At 41.2% G+C, this 19,314-nt stretch overlaps 1 protein-coding gene across 1 annotated transcript in view; it reads right to left on the minus strand.

Annotated features, from left to right (window-relative positions):
* Syne2 (spectrin repeat containing, nuclear envelope 2) overlaps positions 1–19,314 on the minus strand; it is a 282,755-nt gene that overhangs the window by 160,227 nt on the left and 103,214 nt on the right. Inside the window, exons 23-32 of the mRNA XM_013013810.1 lie at positions 18,661–18,779; positions 18,054–18,180; positions 15,946–16,103; positions 15,023–15,167; positions 13,588–14,198; positions 11,350–11,529; positions 9,861–10,011; positions 5,152–5,310; positions 4,144–4,305; positions 1,096–1,197 (exon numbers count right to left, since the gene is read on the minus strand). Coding sequence (XP_012869264.1) covers positions 1,096–1,197; positions 4,144–4,305; positions 5,152–5,310; positions 9,861–10,011; positions 11,350–11,529; positions 13,588–14,198; positions 15,023–15,167; positions 15,946–16,103; positions 18,054–18,180; positions 18,661–18,779 — 1,914 coding nt within the window. The remainder of the gene's footprint in view (positions 1–1,095; positions 1,198–4,143; positions 4,306–5,151; positions 5,311–9,860; positions 10,012–11,349; positions 11,530–13,587; positions 14,199–15,022; positions 15,168–15,945; positions 16,104–18,053; positions 18,181–18,660; positions 18,780–19,314) is intronic.

Here is a 19,314-nt window from a genome sequence, read left to right on the forward strand (position 1 = left end):
AAGAAAGAAAGAAAGAGAAAGAAAGAAAAAAGAAAGAAGAGGGCTGAGAAGGTGGCTCAGTGGTAGAGCGCTTGCCTTGCATACATGAGGCCCTGGGTTCGATTCCTCAGCATCACATAAACAGAAAAGGCCAGAAGTGGCGCTGTGGCTCAAGTGGTAGAGTGCTAGCCTTGAGCTGAAGAGTTCAGAGACAGCGTCCAGGCCTAGAGTTCTAGCCCCATGACTGACCAAAAAAAAGGAAAGAACCAAACAAAGAAGAGAGAGAAAGGAAGGCAGGCAGACAAGCATAAATGAGATAAAAACATACAGGAAAAAAAAAAACCCTGCATATTCCACATTGTTTTCTGAGTGTCTCCACACACACAGCCCAGGCTGGCTTCAAACTCCCGCCTGACATCCCAAGTAGCAGGCCCATAGCCCTGTACCACCATCCCCGGCTGGCTGGCCATGATAATGTTTTATGTACACGGCACTGTGGTAAGCACTTCATGTATAAAACACAGGCTGAGACGGTCAGGCAACCTCTCTAAGAGCACAAAGGTCATGTAGGCAGTATGGCCAGGATGGCACCAACACACTCTGCCTACCAAGGGTGCGTTCAACCACAGTGAAGCAAATGAAACACAGACCAATCTCTCCATCCAACACAGGCGATGGCTCTTTCTCCATCTCCAGTTAGTACACCTAGGCCCACCTGGGTCTTATCCTTCCTATACCCAACACATGGTTCCATGGGGAATCACGGTCGCTTTAAATGGAAAACACAACCACCATTTTCCCCTCTCTATATAAACAGCCTGTCCTGAGTGAAAGGAGAAAGAAAAATGCAAAGTACGTTAGCCATGCTAAGCACAGAGCACATTTTATTACCTATACTGGGTATTAAACCCTTGGTGGGACCAAGAGTGGTAGCATATGCTTATAATCCCAGTGTTAGGAAGGCAGAGGCAGGGAAATTATTAGTTTGAGGCTAGCCTGTTATAAAAGCAGACCTGACTCAAAACAAACAAACAACAATTTTTTTAAAAATCCGCATAGGCAAAAAACTGAGATTACAGTTTGATACTCTGAAATTCAAAACAACAACGCTAGTACCTGCAATTCAAGTGGTTTTTCACTACTCTGAAGCAGGAACTGTATTTCAGTCACTCTTCTAGAAAATTCCAAAGTTTTTTCTTCATGGGCTTGTAACACATCCTAAAACACATTTTAAAGGAATATATCTTGTTACTTCATGGCTAATTTTCATAAAATTTTAATCTACAGAAACAGAGTGCTGTGGAATTTCACTTAAGTGCTTGTTTTTGTGTTTTTGTTAGTCGTGGGACTTGAACTCAGGGCCTGAATACCTTGAGCTTTCATGCTCAAGCCTAGCACTCTACCACTTTGAGCCACAGTGTCATTTCCAGTTTTATGGTGGTTAACCAGAAATAAGAATGTCATGGACTTTCCTGCTGGGGCCGGCTTTGAATCAGGATCCTCAGATCTTAGACCTCCTGAATAACTAGGATTACAGGCGTGAACGACGGGCAACCAGTCTTTTTTGACAGTCTTGTGAATTAGAAACACAAGTGTCTTCTGTTTTGAGGACAATAGAGAACCTAAGCAAAGTATTACAAATTCTCAGACATGTGAATGGACACTCAGTTGCAAACACAATTTTGGCAAAAATTGACCCATGGGCTAACTGCTTGATTATCTCTAACTTCAGATTTTTAATTAATTAATTTATTTATTTTTTTGGTCAGTCATGGGGCCTGAACTCTGAGCCTGGGCGCTGTCCCTCAGCTCTTCAGCTCAAGGCTACTGCTCACCACTTGAGCCACAGCGCCACTTCCAGCTATTTCTGCTTATCTGGTTTTGAGGAATCGAACCCAGGGCCTCGTGCATGCAAGGCAAGCACTCTACCACTGAGCCACCTTCCCAGCCCTAACGTCAGGCTTTTAAATAACCTGTATTTCAAGAAAATGTTAAAGGATCCTTAGAGATGTCTCACTTTCACTCAGAGGATCATAGTTTCACTCTAGAATTATCCTAATTATCCAGGAAACTAGAAATCACTGCCCACTTTGAAGACTTTTCCCCAAACGTATAAAAAATAAACATGCAAGTTAAAAAGTAAATAAGAGAGCAAAACTTTTAGGGCTTGGAAGTTGGCTCAGTGGTAGAGTGCTCGCCTTGCATGCATGAGGCATTAGGTTCAATTCCTCAGTACCACATAAGCTGAAAAAGCCAGAAGTGGCACTGTGGCTCAAGTAGTAGAGAGCTAGCCTTGAGCTGAAGAGCTGAGGGACAGCACCTGGGCCCAGAGTCCAAGCCCCAAGACAGACAAAAAAAAAATTTTTTTTTACAGAAAATTAGGTTTGAAACATCAATTTCGTGTACACACACACATAAACTTTTATAGTGCACTGAACCACATATATCTGCCAATATTTCAATGTTTTTTGACCTAGGAAGATGGTTTTTGTATGATATAAGCTAATCATATATAGAAAAACAAGTTTGTTTTTGAGGGGGGAGGAGAACTGGGGAATTGAACTCAGCTGTAAACTCTTTGTCCTATCACTGAGCTACATACACAGCCCCAGAAAGAATTATTTTCAGAGTTAAAACAGACAACTCTGATTCTTTCCAAATGCAAAAACCTGAGATTACAGATTCTTTTCATTTTGTTTTTTAAATCAGCTTTCTTGCAGGGAGGGCTCTCTAAAAGACAAGGACACCCAGTCTTGTGTTTTCTATAATCCTTTCGTGAGGCTGCTTCATTTCTGAGGGACTGAGAACTGGTTTTTGTTTTTCTTTTTACTGGTTTGGGTTTTTCAGTGAAGATCAGGCACAGGCCTTGGGCTGGCTAAGCAGTAGGTCTTATCAACACCCATCAACTTTCAATGATCTGTGTATTGACTATCAATCAGTTTTATTGATACAACATCATGGTTGAGGAGCTGAGAAAATACAGAATATTAATGATCTGGCCCTTTAAGAAAAAGTCTCCTTCAGCCCTTGTCCTTGGGGTGTAGCTTCTGTTAGGAATTCTTACCCTTTTAGTACTAGCTACCCCTATGGCAATTTGGTGAAACCTAAGGGTCTTTTGTGTAATATTATTTGAAAATAGAACAGAAAGAAAAGAGGAGCCATCGCTGGTGGCTCATGCCTGTAATCCTTACTACTCAGGAGACTGAGATCTGAGGATCACGGTTAAATGCTAGCCCAGGCAGGAAACTCCATAAGACTCTTATCACCAATAAACCACTAGAAAACCGCAAGTGGCGCTGTGGCTCAAGCAGTAGAGCGCTTGCCTTGAGCTGAAGAGCGCAGTCACAGTACCCAAGCCCCATGACCGACAAAAAAAAAAAAAAAAGAAAAGAAAGAAAGAAAAGACGTAAACAATTATAATTATCAAAGATTTTGTATCATATTATTTGTTGTCATAACTAGTCTTATGCTCACTGTAGTTATCAAAATATCAGTTATAGTGAAAATATAGTTATAGCTATCAAAATATTACAAATAATTTGTAGTATATATGTGAATTCATGTTTTTGGATACAATTACCTAATGTAGCGCCAGGGCTGCTAAATCCTATCTTTTCAAAGTAGCCATAGAATAGCAGTTGTAACAAATGAATAAAGATCTAACACTGTTTTGTGATTTTCTTGGTAACTAAGTTACAAATAATGGTATTTTACCCACAAACATGAACGTGTCTATGTGTATGTGCGTTGTCTATATTCACAATTAAAACAAATACTACCATAGAGACACTTGTGAAAGGAAAGGTGTATCATTCCCCCATCCAAGGTCATCTTATCCATGAATCCCTTTGTTTTTTTTGTGAATCCTAGATTAATAGTGTCCACTCTAGGCTGGAACTATGGCTCAGTGGTAGAGCACCTGCCTAGGAAGCCCAAGGCCCAAAGTTCAAATCCTAGGTACCACCAAAAAAAAAAAAAAACCCACACAACTATGTACATCATCCTAGATATCACAAAGGGAGTGGTAGAGGTTGGCTCCTTCTTAAGGAAGGATGAAAAAAAAAATTCCTTTAGATTTTTCTACCCTGCCCCAAGAAAGTAATTTTGGTCCTCAAATGTCGGCAGTGTACAGGCAGAGCCTCTATTCTATTTCTACTGAGTCACCTTCAATCTTTCTCCTTCCTCTTCAGTCAGCTGATTCGATCCCATTTGCTGACAAGCCTCTTCAGTCCACTCATCGATGATGTTTTTCAAATTAAAAAGTTTGTCCCACAAAGCCAGAGCTCGGCCAAGCTTCTCATAGTGCTCTTCTGTCTTCTCATTCATCTACCATAATTTAAATCCGAAGGAATTCAGACAGGTGAAAAAATGTGAGAACCATCATTTCAATCAAACAACAGTTTTAAAATTAAAGTTTACCATAAGCAGCTGAGTGAGTTGCTTTATTTACCAATAACAGTCACTTAAGTGACTAAAACAAAAACAAAACCCACCAAACTTTGTAAATATACATGCAATTAAAAGCAACAGTGGGCTGGGAAGGTGGCTCAGTGGTAGAGTGCTTGCTTTGCATGCATGAGGCCCTGGGTTCGATTCCTCAGTACCACATAAGCAAAAAGAAAAAAGCCAGAAGTGGCGCTGTGGCTCAAGTGGTAGAGCGCTAGCCTTGAGCTGAAGAGCTGAGGGACAGCGCCCAGGCCCAGAGTTCAGGCCCCACGACCGGACCCAAAATAAAAAAATAAAAAATAATAAATAAAAAATAAAAGCAACAGTATTCCTGATATCTAAACTACATTATTTTTAAAAAAAATCTTTTAGAATGAAGATGGAAAAACAAACCACAGATAAATTCTTAGTTTGTACTTCATAAAGATATCATTTTTGCCCAACCAAAAATGTATGCTGTATATAGTTGAAAAAAATCACCATCCTAAGGTATTAAATAACTATGTACTTCTTCTATACCTAGAAGATTACAAACTCAATTGTTAGTACTGCCTAACTCTGGGGTAAAGTTAATTATTAAGTTTAAACTTTGTAGTATTCAAACATTTTTTTACAATGACTATAGTTTAATTTTCCAATTATATAAAAATATTAAAGACACATTCAAAAAGTACCAGTTCAATTGTTTACAAAAGAGAAGTTGCAACCAATTAAATTACCACCTACATCAAGCCATCTATCCACAAGGACATTAGCCTCTTTTTCAAAAGGAGGCTCTTCAAAGGCTTTCATTTTGTTTAGATGAAATTGAAGGTTTTTGCAGATCTGGTTTATCTTGTCTATCACTTCTAAATGCTCATTGAATTCTTGTTTGACAGTTTCAATCTGTAAAAAAGGAAAGATGTTTTTGATATATTGGCATAGATAGCACATAAGCATAACGCTGTACTTCTTCTACATGCAGAGAACCTTCTTGCTGTACTGGTACAGTGGAGCACTGAGTGAGGAAGACAGAGAGGATGGCAGGTGCTTCTAGCACCGGAGGAAACAGTGACTTTGTCCTACATTGGGCGCCTGGGGTGAATGGGAGGGGGTCACTCCCACACTGCCATTTCCCAAACAGTGATGCTCTGTCATTCTAGCCTTTTGGTCTTTCTTTTGCATTTGTCTTTTATTAAAGAGAGTGGAAATTCAGCACGGTATCCTAGCTAAACATCCAGGTTCTGGTGATGTTGAAGGACAAACATACTCAGTGGTACCACATATGGGTCACCGGGCCAAAACACCAGGAAGATGAAGTAACTGACTGTGTGCGCAAACAGTCCTAAGTTATCACCAAATAACTGGAAGTTTTCTTCCTTTTCTCTTTCTTTCATCTTTTTAAAATTTATTTATTGTTGGTCATGGGGCTTGAACTCTGGATCTGGGTGCTGTCCCTGAGCTCTTAAGCTCAGGGCTAGCATTCTACCTCTTGAGCCACAGCACCACTTCCAGCTTTTTCTATGTATATGGTACTGAGGAATTGAACCCAGGGCTCCATGCATGCTATGCAAGCACTCTACCACTAGGCCACATTCCCAGCCCACTTTCTTTCTTTCTTCCTTTTTTTCTATCTTTGTTGGTCATGGTGTTTGAACTCAGGGCCTGAGCACTGTCCCTGAGCTCGTTTGCTCCAGGCTAGTACCCTATCACTTTAAGCCACAGCTCCACTCCCATTTTCTTGTGGGATTTCAAGTTTTCTTAATTAAAGGTAAGAGTCTCAGGGACTTTCCTGCCCAGGCCAGATTTGAACTGCAATTCTCAGGTCTCAGCCTCCTGAGCAGCTAGGCTTTCAGGATTGAGCTACTAGAGCCCAACTGTAAATTTTTTTAATGATCACGACTAGATTTCCTTTTTAAAAAACTCTGTGAAAAGATCTAAGCTTCTGTGCTAAAACTTCAAGACTGTTCCACAAAGTAATGTATTTTAATAGATATGTAAGCTATATGTGTATGAAGGACACTATACTAGATATAGTCTCAATAAAATGAGAAAGTCCTTTATTGTTATACATTCCTTAAAGCTATTTAAATCATAAAACTCGTTTATCTACTGATTTATCTATTTATTTACTGTGCTGATACTTAGGCTTGCCTCAAACTCTCACTTAGTTTTTTCATTCAAGGTTGGGGCTCTGCCACTTGAGCCACACCTCCACTTCTAGTCTTTTGCTGATTAAAAGTCTCATGGGCTTTTCTGCCAGAGCAGGCTTCAAACCCCAATCCTCAGATCTCAGCCTCCTGAGTAGCTAAGATTGTAGGTGTGAGCCATAAACCTCAAACACACATAATACTATTATTTATATTTGGTCTGTATGGCTTCTGGGTTTTCTGAGTCCAGAAGCAAGTCACTCAATGGACACACAAGATGCGAGGCTAATCAAAACACTGAAGATAAAGGCAACCAGCAAAACTGTAAAGTGTTGCAATAAACATTTAGGTATTTGGTATTAAGGACTGCCTCTATTTCTTAGGAGTGAAATATTTGATCAAATGGCAGAAAGTTTTTGGAAGATCTTGAATAGGGTGATCCAAGTGTTTTCTAAAAGGGTGGAATGGTCAATTCATGCTAGCAATCTGCAGTTTAGTGAAGATGAGGTTGTAACAGGCAAAAAAAAAGCGACCCAACTGAGGAGCTGGGTGTCCTTTGGGAGTTCCTAGTGAGGTTTAAATATAATTCTTTTTGTCTATTTTTTAAAAAAAAATATTTGTTTTCAATTTATTTCTTATGAATAACCATTAGAGACTGGAGCATGGCTCAAGTGTGAGAAAGCTTGCTTAGCAAGTGTGAGGCTGATTTCATTTACTACAATTTCCAAACAAAAAAACCAAAACAACAACAGTGAAATCCAGGATCACCGTGTTTCTCTCAAGGATTTCCATAATTAAACCATATGCCATTCTAGTTACTGAAAATATTTACCCACTATATTTCCCACTATTATGTAAAAATTAAAATGTATAATAAATAATTTTGTGTATATGGGGTATAGTGAAGCAAAAGTTACTGCTAAAATATTATGGACAGATAAATATGAAGACTAGACATAGGAATAATTTATTAAAACCTCACATTCTTTGAACTATCCATGGGTAGAATTAATGTTGAAATGAGAAGGCATTAAAGCTTCATGTTATATAATAGGGAACTACAGAAAGGACTGGGTAGAGCTCATGATTAGCAGGTACCAGGCCCTAGGGTCAATCTACAGCACCAAAAAAGGTAGAGAAAAAAAAAATTTAACCTATAAAACATTACTCAATCATAAGAAAATATTCTGTTTGCAGAAAATGGATAGAATTTGATACTGGGTCAAATGAGTTAAGCTGAGAAGGAGAGGTTGGGAGGATAGAGGGTAAAGGAGAAAAATCACTGTAAGTTCAGTCAGGTGGCTCATACCTGAAATCGTAGCTACTCAGAAGGCTGAGATCTTAGGATCTCAAGACAAGAAGCTGGAAGTGGAACTGTGTTTCACATGGTAGAGGGACAGCTAAGAAAGAGCATGAGGCCCTCAGTTCCAATCCCAGTAATACACACACACACACACACACACACACACACACACACACACACACACACACACACACAATATGTTAAGTTCCAGACCCTGGATCTAGATGCCTCTGCTAGGAGATTGACAATGTACCTCCCAAATCAACAATGGCTGCGTTCTGCTACTACTAACAGAAAGTAAAGTTGTGTTGGGGACACAACAGAGGGTAAAGCGTGTTGGGGGCACAACAGAGGGTAGACTCAAGCCCAGGGGATCTGTGATGATCTGTGAAAATGATCCCAGAACCTCCTTTAGGCTAGTGGCTCAAGGACAGAACATCCCAGCCAACAACCAGGCACACCATGAGCTGCTTCTGTTTCAGGGAGGCAGCCACGTCATCTCAGAGAAGTTCCAACGCACTCTCCACTCGGGAGCCTGTGGTCTCCTTCATGAAGGCCAATAGAGAGCCAGCCCCATGGTCACCTATTGCACCCTGACGCCCAAGCAGGGTCATCACTGCTGGCTAGGCAGCTCCAACACAGCTGAGAAGGTGGGATCCAAACAAGGACTATTCTTGACACTCTGGGTGTTGCTGGAAGGGTAGGTGAATAATTCTAGATGGAGACCAAATTATCTGAAAGACGTCATTTATTTACATTTCCACTTCATTGTGCCCATGTCTAAGAAATCTAAATGCTTTTCTACCACCAGGTTTGTCATGCCTGAGCTCATTGCTCTGAACACAGAGGAAAAGCAAGTTCCTAATAGAGGGCTGCACACAGGGAGGTATGGCACATTCTTTCCGGTGTCATTCTCCTGCACAATCCTAGGAAATAATGACATCTAGTGTCCAAAACAGATACTTTCTTTAGCAGGTGGAGCTGAGACTGGTGAGGCTCCACAGACAGAGTAACCAGGAAGTCAAGCTCACACTGCGTGACAGAAAAGTCACCCATCATTTTCCCCACACCACTTTATTCCCCTGAGCTGCTGGGAACCAAGGACCCAGCATCAAAATCACCCAGCAACCAGTGACCAACCAGGGGCGGCCTGCTTTTAACTGACTGGTAATAAAGAACAGTTGAGAGCGGGAGGTCAGTCATAGGGCTTGCACTCAGAGCCTGGGCACGGTCCCCTGATCTCTTTTGCTCAAGGCTAGCACTCTACTACTTTGAGCCACAATACCACTTCCGGTTTTCTGATGGTTAATTGGATATGAGAGTCTCACAGACTTTCCTGGGGAAAGGCTTTGAACAGTGACCCTCAGATCCTCAGATCTCAGCCTCCTGATTACAGGTGTGAGCCACTAGCACCTGGCTATATAATTTCTTAGATATCTGTTAAAATAGAGTTACTAAGTAGTTTCTCTTTGGGGAGGTGAGATGGTAGTAGTGGAGCTTAAACTCAGGGCCTTGTGATTTCCCTCAGCTTTTTTTTTTTGCTCAAAGTTAGCCACAACTCTATTTTCGACTTATTTTTTGTTAGTTGATTAGAGGTAAGAGTCTTATGGACTGTTCTGGCCAGGCTGGCTTTGAACTGTGATTCTCCGATCTCAGCCTCCTGAGTAGCTAGGAACTAAGATTTTTCTTTTTTTTTTTTGCCAGTCATGGGCCTTGAACTCAGGGCCTGGATTATGTCCCTGAGCCTCTCTATGCTCAAGGTTAGTACTCTATCACTTGAGCCACAGCATCACTTCTGGTCTTTTCAGTTTATGTAGTACTGAGAAATCCAACCCAGGGATTCATGCATGCTTCATAAGCATCTACCACTAAGCCACATTCCCAGCCCAGTAATTTCTTTTAAACCAAGTTTCCACAGTGATTTCAGTTTTAAAACCCTCTTCCCTCTCAGCCTCATGTGTGGACTGTGGAGTGGAGTTTTCAATCTTGGGCCAGGGGCTCACCTCTGCTATCCTTTTCTTCAGGTTGTCCTTTCCCATGTAAGAAGGCTGCAGGGAGAAGACATTCTCTTCTTTCTGAATCAAAGTTGTCAAAACACTTTTGTAGTTCTGATACTGTTTTAAGAGTTCCAATACTCTCTCACATTGTTCAAGACTACGATGGGAAAAAAAAGTGAAATAAGTATCTAATAATTAAAAGAAAATATTATTTTCCTATATATTTTACAATAATAACTATTACGTCATAAAAGACTTTCCTTCTAATGGTTCTTTATCCACATATCTTAAGATTAATGACACACATATATTTATCTGGCAGTCAGATAGTAGAAATAATCACCAAGTTAGCACTGCCACTGAATCAACAATAAAAAGTTAACAGGAAGTTCTAGAGAGAAATACAGAATTTATAACCCTCATTTCAATTGCATCATTAACCAAAAGCAGTACTTGGAAAATAGTATGGCTATATATGGTGGCACATTCCTGTGATCTCGGAAGCTTTTGGGAACAAGAGACAGGAAGATCTGGAATTCACGGACAGGCTGAGCTACATAGTAAGCTCAAAGCCAACCTTTAACTTTGGCCAACCAAAATTACAAGGTGAGACTCTTGTCTCAGAATACACATGCAGCCAGGACACTGGTGAATCACGCCTGTAATCCTAGCTACTCAGGAGGCTGAGATCTGAGGATGGTGGTTTAAAGCCAGCCCAGGCAGAAATGTCCCCATGAGACACTTATCTCCAATTAACCACTCAAAAACTGGTAGTGGCGAGTCAGGCACTGGTGGCTCACACCTGTAATCCTAGCTACTCAGGAGGCTGGGATCTGAGGATCACAGTTCAAAGCGAACCCAAGCAGGGAAGTCCATAAGACTTAACTCCAATTGACCACCAGAAAAATCAGAAGTTCTGCTGTGTCTCAAAGTGGAAACCTAGAGCACAAAAGCTCATGGACAGTGCCCAGGCCCCGAGTCCAATACCCACAACCAGGAAAAGTAAAACACAAAAAATGCACATACCAACAAAACAAAATAAATAAAGTGAAACAAGACAACTAAGGCATCCCTAGCAGCTTGCTTATGGGAATGTTTACTAATTCTAGATTAGGTGCTTTGTAGACGGTAAAATAAAGTAGATGAAAGCCAGAGGCAGGCTTTGTCTCATTGTCTGTCTTCTCAGGTTCCTGTGGAACACAGGAAGTGTATCAGCTAGGATCCTAAGAGAGGGTGGGGAGAGGACCATGGGAAGTCCAAGGAGAAGTTGAGACACCCAGAGCACACAGGCCATGTAGAAATGAAGGGGAGGGGGGCTGCCCTGAGCTTCACACCACGCACTCACCCCTGTATCCCCCTGTGCGTTCCAGTGTGGAAAATGGTACTCGCGTTTGCCCCTCAGGCAGGGCCAGTGCTGTGTTTCCCACAAACCTTTTCAAAATATTCGTGGTATATAGACACCTATTCCATTTCTGAAGGGAGTTACTGCCCTTACCATTCTGTGACAGAAGCTTTGGTGCTCTCCCACAGCAGCACTGTACTGTGGCACTTCTGATTCAGAGATTTCTCTCGGCCATCTTGGAATTGTGGGAGAGAGTTAGCCATTTCTTGTAGCATTTTCTTCTCTTCCTCATAGCCCTCTAGCTCCTCGTCCAGCCTGAGTAATGACTTTTTCCTTGATTGTGGGTAAGAAACGTTTATTAGCACATTGTGAAACCATTTGGTTTGACATAAATACAGGAATTTGGGGGAATATACTAGTTTTACTTTGACCTCATGAGGTAAGGTCTAAAACGCCCATTCCTAATACAGAAGTGGGGAGGCTCTATGCATTTCTAGAATGCTAATTTGCTTTTTGGGTTTGGGTTTTTCTTTGGGAAAGGGGATGGTTTATTTATTTTTATTCTCATTATATCATATAAAACATATATATATGTGTGTATATACATACAGATCTAGATATATGACATATATTGGTAGTACTAAGGTTTGAACTCAGGGCCTCATGCTTGCCCGGCAGATACTCTTATCACTTGAGCTCTAAAACTGCTTCTCCCACAGCTAGAATGATATGGGAATGAATGGAATGGCCTCTGAGCCCATCCATTGGTTGAGATGGAATCTTGTGGAACTTTACTGCCAGAGCTAGTCTCAAATCATGATCCACCAATCTCTAGCTCCAAGTAGTGAGAATTACAGTAGTGAGCCACCATGCTCAACTTGATTAGGTAGTTTAAATAAATATGATAAATACAAAACCATACACAGAACATATTTGTGAAACGTTCACAGGCATGCAAGGGGAAAATAGAGAGCACCTGTGTGAATGTGTGTGGCAAAGAAAGCACGGCATGGTGAGGAGTAAACATGGTGCACACCTATTATCCCAGCTACTCTAGAGGCAGACGAAAGAGAATTGCAAGCTGAGGCTCACCCAGGCAAAAGCAAAGTCCTTGTCTGAAAAACAAACTTTAAAAAAAGCAAAAAGAATGGGGCAGGGCTGAAGTGGCAGAGTACCTGCCTAGCAGGTGTGAAATCCAAGGTTCAAAGTCTACTACCTCAAAAAAAAAACAGCCAGAAACAAAAACAGTATCCAAGACAGAGAAGGCTGCCAATTCCTTTTTTGTTTTCTGTTGTTGTTGTTGGTTATGGGGATTGAATTTACAACCTGGGTGCTCAAGGCTAATGCTTTACCACTTTGAGCCACAGCACCACTTCCGGTTTTCTGGTATTAATTGGAGATTAATAGACTTTCCTGCCCCGGCTGGCTTTTGAACTGCAATCCTCAGATCTCAGCTGCTTAAACAGCTAGATTAAGGCTAGGGCTGCCAATTCTAAGTTTCTAGACCACCCATCTTAGCTTGCCTCTTGGACCTAGCTTCCTGCCCCTTCCCTCTGTAATACTGTTGGAAAGGAGGACACCAAATCACTAAGGAAGTACAAGATGAGGACAAGATGGGGTCAGGGATCTGCCTCCACTTGTTCCTTTAATAGCAAATGTGTGGGGGCCTGCCAGGTTTCTGTCCCTATGATAACTCCACATCAACACAGAGGAGCACAGGGAACTTTGAAGTAATGCAGATCAGGGAGAAGACACACTTTCCTTGAGAAAAGAAAAAAAAATAGGGAACATTTTTGTAGAGGTATCACTGCAGTAAAAAAGGAAATTTAGCCAGGTGCTGGTGGTTCATGCCTATAATCTTAGCTATTCAGGAGGCCATCCCAGGCAGAAATGACTGAGATTCTTATCTCCAACTGATGATCAGAAAACCGAAAGTAGAGCTGTGGCTCAAGGTGGTAGAGCACTAACTTTGAGCAAAAGAGCTCAGGGACAGCTCCCAGGTCCTGAGTTCAAGCCCTATGACCCAATCAAAAAAAAAAAAAAAAAAGAAGAAGAAGAAGCCAGGCGCCGGTGGCTCACACCTGTAATCCAACTCAGGAGGCTGAGATCTGAGGATCTCAGTTCAAAGCCAGCCTGGGCAGAAAAGTCTGTGAGACTCTTATCTCCAATAAACCACTAGAAAACCAGAAGTGTCGCTGTGGCTCAAGCGGTAGAGCGCTCGCCTTGAGTTGAAAAGCGCAGGGACAGCACCCAAGCCCAGAGTTCAAGCCCCACGACCAACCAGGAAAAAAAAAAGATTAGGAATAGCAAATAGAGAATGTCAGATAAAATAGCAATAGAAAGAAAGGAAAATATGAAGGTTCTTCTGGCTGGAAAAGTATCTGTTCTTACCGAAGCTTGACAGCAGGAACAGTAGCATCCTTTAGGCCAATTTTACCAATCTGACTCTGCACATCTTGAATATTCTTAAAGAGCTCATCATTTCTGGAAGCACAAGCTGCTAACAATTTGTTCTCCTCAGGAAGTTCCTCCTGTTCACTGTGGCCATGTGCCTCTAATAACTTCACAGACAGCACATCAAGAAGTTTCTCACATGAGATATGTTCGCCTCCATCAGCCTCTGTCATATTTATATGAAGCATCTTCAAGCGGTCGTCCAAAAGCCTGGCTTCCTCTTTCATGGGATGAATTTCACTCTGTATATCTTGTACTGTCCAAGTCTTCTGGGGGACTGCTTCTATCTCTGAGGCAGAAAGATCTGTAACAGGTTCAACAGAGAGCTCCAGTGTTCTTAGAGAAGATAAAAAGTCTTCCAGAGCTTTCAGGGCATCTTGTTGGATCTGGACTTTATGGGTCACTGTCTCCAGTTGTGTTTTACATTGCAGAATAATATCCTGTATTTCATGCAGATCCAGTGGGTGTAACAGCTTTAAAAATAAGTTGTCTGGCTCTTCTAATTTGGTAAACATTTTGATGCGTGAAGCAATAGAATCTTGGATATCCTACAATTAAAAAAAATTAAGCTGAAAAGACAGAGGCAGAAGAAAGAAACTTGCATGCTGGAAACAAATCCCCACCACATGACTAGAATTCATCTACAAAAAATGCTCCTGAGTTTAACCCAAACTGACAATTTCAACATAAGTAAGCATTCCATTATAAATGAACAGATGTCTGGACCATTTCATTATCTGATACCCTTCTTGATGGTCAGTCCTCTAAAGAAATATAATGCCAAGGAAATAATTAGAGACAGTGGCAAGATCTATTTTATAATCTGAAAAATATTTTTTACTTAAGACCAGATCTGTCCAAGAGGAGATGGCTCATACTTATAATCCTAGCTAGTCAGAAGGCTGAGATCTGAGGATTGCAATTCAAAGCCAGACTGGGCAGACACTCTAATCTCCAATTAACCAGCAAAATGTTGGAAGGAGATGTTTGTCTCAAGTGGTAAAGAAACAACTTTGACCAAAAAAGCCAGGTAAAAGCATGAAACCCTGAGTTCAAGCCCCAGTACTGGCACACACACAAAAAAAGGATGTGAAACAAACAGTAGAATATTCTATTTAAGCTTATGAATCTAATATGATGTTCAATACCTGAAGAAGGTATTTACTCAAGGCAATGAAAATATCCCATTATTATTCCTTGATACTTATCTCCAAACTTACAAAGAACTGGAAAACTGAGAAATAAGTCTAAATAATTGACTTTTCTACCATAGTTTATAGTCTATATGATAAAAAAAAAAAACAATAACCCCATAAGCATTGTAAATCTCTGAGGAATTGGTAATTCTATAACACTGTGAAAAATTACTTACCTTCATGGATTGATAGAGGCCGTCAGCATCAGTAAGAAGAAACTCATTTACAGTCACTGCAAACCCAGCCAGCTCCAAGTTGCACAGCTTGAATGTCTCTTCTAATGGGAGTACAAACTGCAGCGCCATCTCTAAAGACTCAATTCTGGGTGGGAAATAAGCCATCCATGAAGGAAAGAGCAGAAGATAACTTACAATTAAACAAGAGCAGGAAATGGTTACTCAAGAAAAATGTCTATCATGATCGGTATGATCTAAAATGCCAAAAGACTGGTTTCCCCAGCAATTATGAGACCCAACTAAAAATAAAATGTTAGCACAGCCAGGCACCAGTGGCTCACGCCTGTAACCCTAGCTGTTCAAGAAGCTGAGATCTGAGGATCGTGGTTTGAAGCCAGTCAGGGCAGCAAAGTTTATGAGACTCTTATCTCCAATTAACTACTCAGAAAAAGCCAGAAATAGCATTGAAGATCAAGTGGTAGAGTGTTACCCTTGAGCAAAAGAAGCTCAGTGACAGTACCGAGGTCAGAGTTCAAGCCCCAGGACTAGCAAAAAATAAGGAATTTAGGTCACTGGGAGCATAATTTTGAGGGGATAATGGGAAGCCCAGCTCCTGGATGTCTATTCACCCGCCAGTCACCAGGTCCCTCCTGTCATGAGATAATGTGCATGCCCCCCAAATAACAAGGCCAAGGAACCAGGGACCAAAAGCTCTGAAACTGAGAGCCAAAAATAAATCTTCTCCTTTATTATGTTCACTTATCTCAGGTATTTTTGTTAGAGAGACAAAAAACTGACTAACAATAATAACCTCTTTTATAGCTGCAATGACTAAATAACTTAGGCTAGTAATAGTTTAAAAATTACCTCTGAAGTTCTAGCAGGTTTATTCATGTCACGATTAATAAATCTCAGAAATATACCTGGTATGAAGAGGCGTCTGAAGTGCGTTTGCTTTTTCCTTTAATCTGTCTCTGGCCTTAACTATGTCAGCCTTCTCTTCATCACTCACTTCACTTTCTAACTTCAGAGAAGTGACTTCAAACTCTTTCCACTGAGCATCCATTTCCATTTTCAAGACCTAGAGGAAACATATAAATTCATCTATGAACTACTGGGTCAAAGGTACATTATTTCTTTTCTTACAAACCAAGACGATCACCAACAATGGGAACAAGCTCATATTTTCACATGAAAATATATATTTAAAATATATCACCAGGTGCCAGCAGTTCACACCTGTAATCCCCTACTCAGGAGGCTGAGATCTGAGAATCAAAGTTCAAAGCCAACCTGGGCAGAAAAGTCTGTGAGACTCTTATCTCCACCAGAAAACTAGAAGTAATGCTGTGGCTCAAACTGGTAGAGCACTATCCTTGAGCTAAAGAGCTCAAGGACAGAGTCCAGGCCTTGATTTCAAGCCCCACAATGGCGCATACACACACACACACACACACAATGGCGCATACACACACACACACACACACACACACGCTTGTTTGTATATAAAACGTATCTAGATATGAACAAACCAACTTTTTTTTGGTCAGTCTTGTAGCTTAAGATCAAGGCCTGGGCACTGTCCCTGAGCTTCTTTTGCTCAAGGCTAGCATTCTACCACTTGAGCCACAGCACCATTTCTGGCTTTTTCTGTGTATGTGGTGCTGAGGAGTCCAACCCAGTGCTTCATGCATGCTAGGCAAGCACTGTACCAGCCCATTAAATATTTTATAACAGTGAACAAATTAACTATTTTATGAAAAATAATGACCCACGAATGAAATTAGGGAAGGTGGTCGTGTGGCTTTCAAAGTTATCTAAACTCATGTCCCCTTAGATAGAGAGACACACTGATGTGAGAACAGATATTCTATTTGCCAGCTAGTGTGTGTGTGTGTGTGTGTGTGAGAGAGAGAGAGAGAGAGAAACATGAGAAAGAGAATGTGTATGAGAGAGAGAGAGAGCTCACTACAGGTCTTGAAGTCAGGACCTGGACACTGCCAGCTTTTTCTGTTCAAGGCTAGCTCTGCCACTTGAACCACAGCTGCTCTTTCAAGTTTTTAGTAGTTACCTAGAGATACGAGTCTCACGGACTTCCCCACCTGGACTGAATCCTCAGACCCTCAGTCATCTTTCGATCACTGTCTGTTTGCTACCACACACAGTAAACTAGTTCATTAATTTGGGAGCAACCCAGGATCATGTTGAAATGCCTTCAAATACATTGTCTCTAATCAGTTCATTTGAAGTTCACAGCACAATCAAAAACTATAAGCCACAATATGTGAAGTAGCAGAGGTTGATCATGCAATAAATTAGAATCCTGAACCAAAAATCTCTTTCTTGGGTTTGGTACTTGAAAACAAATCACCAAGTGCCCAGGTCCAGAATTCAAGCCCAACCACTGCCAAAAATAAAATCACAAATAGGATATCCATTAGAAATTATATCCAGACTGGGATATCCAGTAGAAATGGAATCCAGACCTAGTGGTAGAGTGCTTGCCTAGCATGCATGAAGCCCTGGATTCAATTCCCCACTACCATATAAACAGAAAAAGTTGGAAGTAGTGCTGTGGTTCAAGTGCTAGCCTTGAGAAAAAGAAGCTCAGAGACAGTGCCCAGGCCCTGAGTTCAAGCTCTGGGACTGGGAAAAAATGAAATCCAGGTTGGAGGCATTGCTCAACAGTAGAGCATCTGCTTGCAAGTGCTGAGTTCCTGAGTGCCTAAGTTCAAGCTCCAGCACTATGAAGGAGGAAGAGAATGGGGAGAAAGAGAAGAAGAGGAGGAGAAAGAGGAAAAAAAGGATGAAAAAGAAAAGACAAAAAGGAGAGGAGGAGGAGGAGAAGGAAGAGAAGGAGGAGGAGGAAGAAAAGGAGGAGGAGGAAGAAAACGTGAAGAGGAAGGGAAAAGGAGGGGGAGGGAGAGAGATGCAATCGAAGGAAAAGAATTCCTGGAAACCATCTTGTGTGTGTGATGTCCACACACATGGCAAAATTATTTTCTAATCAGAGAGACAACTTGGGGCTCACCTGCAGCTCACTCAGTTTCCTCTGAAGACAGCCACCGCTCCCTCTCTCTTCAGCGGGAAGCTCAGAAGAAATCCTGAGTTCGGCATTTTGCAGATGCACTTCAAGGTTTTCCTTTTGTGTATCATACCTGAGAAAGAATTAAATGCAACATCCCTTAACTTAAAAAAAAAAATAGAAGATACATGTGTAGTAGTGCACATGAGGAAATCCTGGAAAAATTCTGGTTAATTCACAGGGCCACACGCAAAAAAATATGATGAGAGAATAAAACTGTTTTTAAAGTGTAACAGGTGGCTCAAGCCCTGTAATCCTAGCTACTGAGGAGGCTGAGATCTGAGGAACACAGTTCAAAGCCAGCCCAAGCAGGAAAATCCTTGAAACTCTTATCTCCAATAAACCACTCAGAAAACTGGAAGTGGAGCTGTGGCTCCAGTGGTAGAGCTGAAAAGCTGAGGCAGGCCCAGAGTTCAAGCCCCACGACAGACAAAAAAAAGTGTAACACATTCTCACTGATGGGAGATTTTTAGTGGCTGTTTCTCTCCACGCTCCTCCCAAACCACTGCCAACACCCCCTCGTCCCCCAGTCCTTTAATAAGAATCCATTTACCTGTCTTGTAAGTTACCCATAGAGACATCGTGATCTTTGTCATGCTGCTCCATGGAGCTGGCTTCTTGTTGAAGCTGTATCTCTGATGCCAGGCTGAAATTCTGAATGGCTTCCATTTCCTAAGCAAATATACAAAATGGTAAATTTAATACCTTTTTTTTCTTCTGATGGTGGGACTTGAACTCAGGACTTTTGCTCATTTCACTTGCTTGTTCAACTGTCACTCTGTCACTTGACCAGGCTTCCAGCCCAGCTTTTGCTGATTATTTTGGAATCAGAGTCTCATGGACTTTTTTTTTTTAAAACTGTGATCCTCTGTATCTTCACTTCCTATTTATCTAGGATTATAGTTGTGAACCACTGGTGCCTGGCTAAACATAGTATCTTCAACAAATTGTAAAAGCTATATATATCTCTGATTGTTAACATCCCAAACAAGGAGATGATACAATTTCTCTGAGATTTCTTAGTTCAGAGACCACAGGACAGAATAGACTTAAACTGAGTGTCACCTTCTAATAGGAAGCAAACAAAACTACTAAGCTGGGGCACTAGTGGCTCACACCTGTAATTACAACTACTCAAGAGGCTGAGGTCTGAAGATTAAAGTCCAAAAGCAAACTAGATAGGAGAGTTCATGAGAGTTTGATCTTC

This window comes from Dipodomys ordii, unplaced genomic scaffold (assembly GCF_000151885.1).
Source record: "Dipodomys ordii isolate 6190 unplaced genomic scaffold, Dord_2.0 Scaffold2, whole genome shotgun sequence".
NCBI lineage: Eukaryota > Metazoa > Chordata > Mammalia > Rodentia > Heteromyidae > Dipodomys > Dipodomys ordii.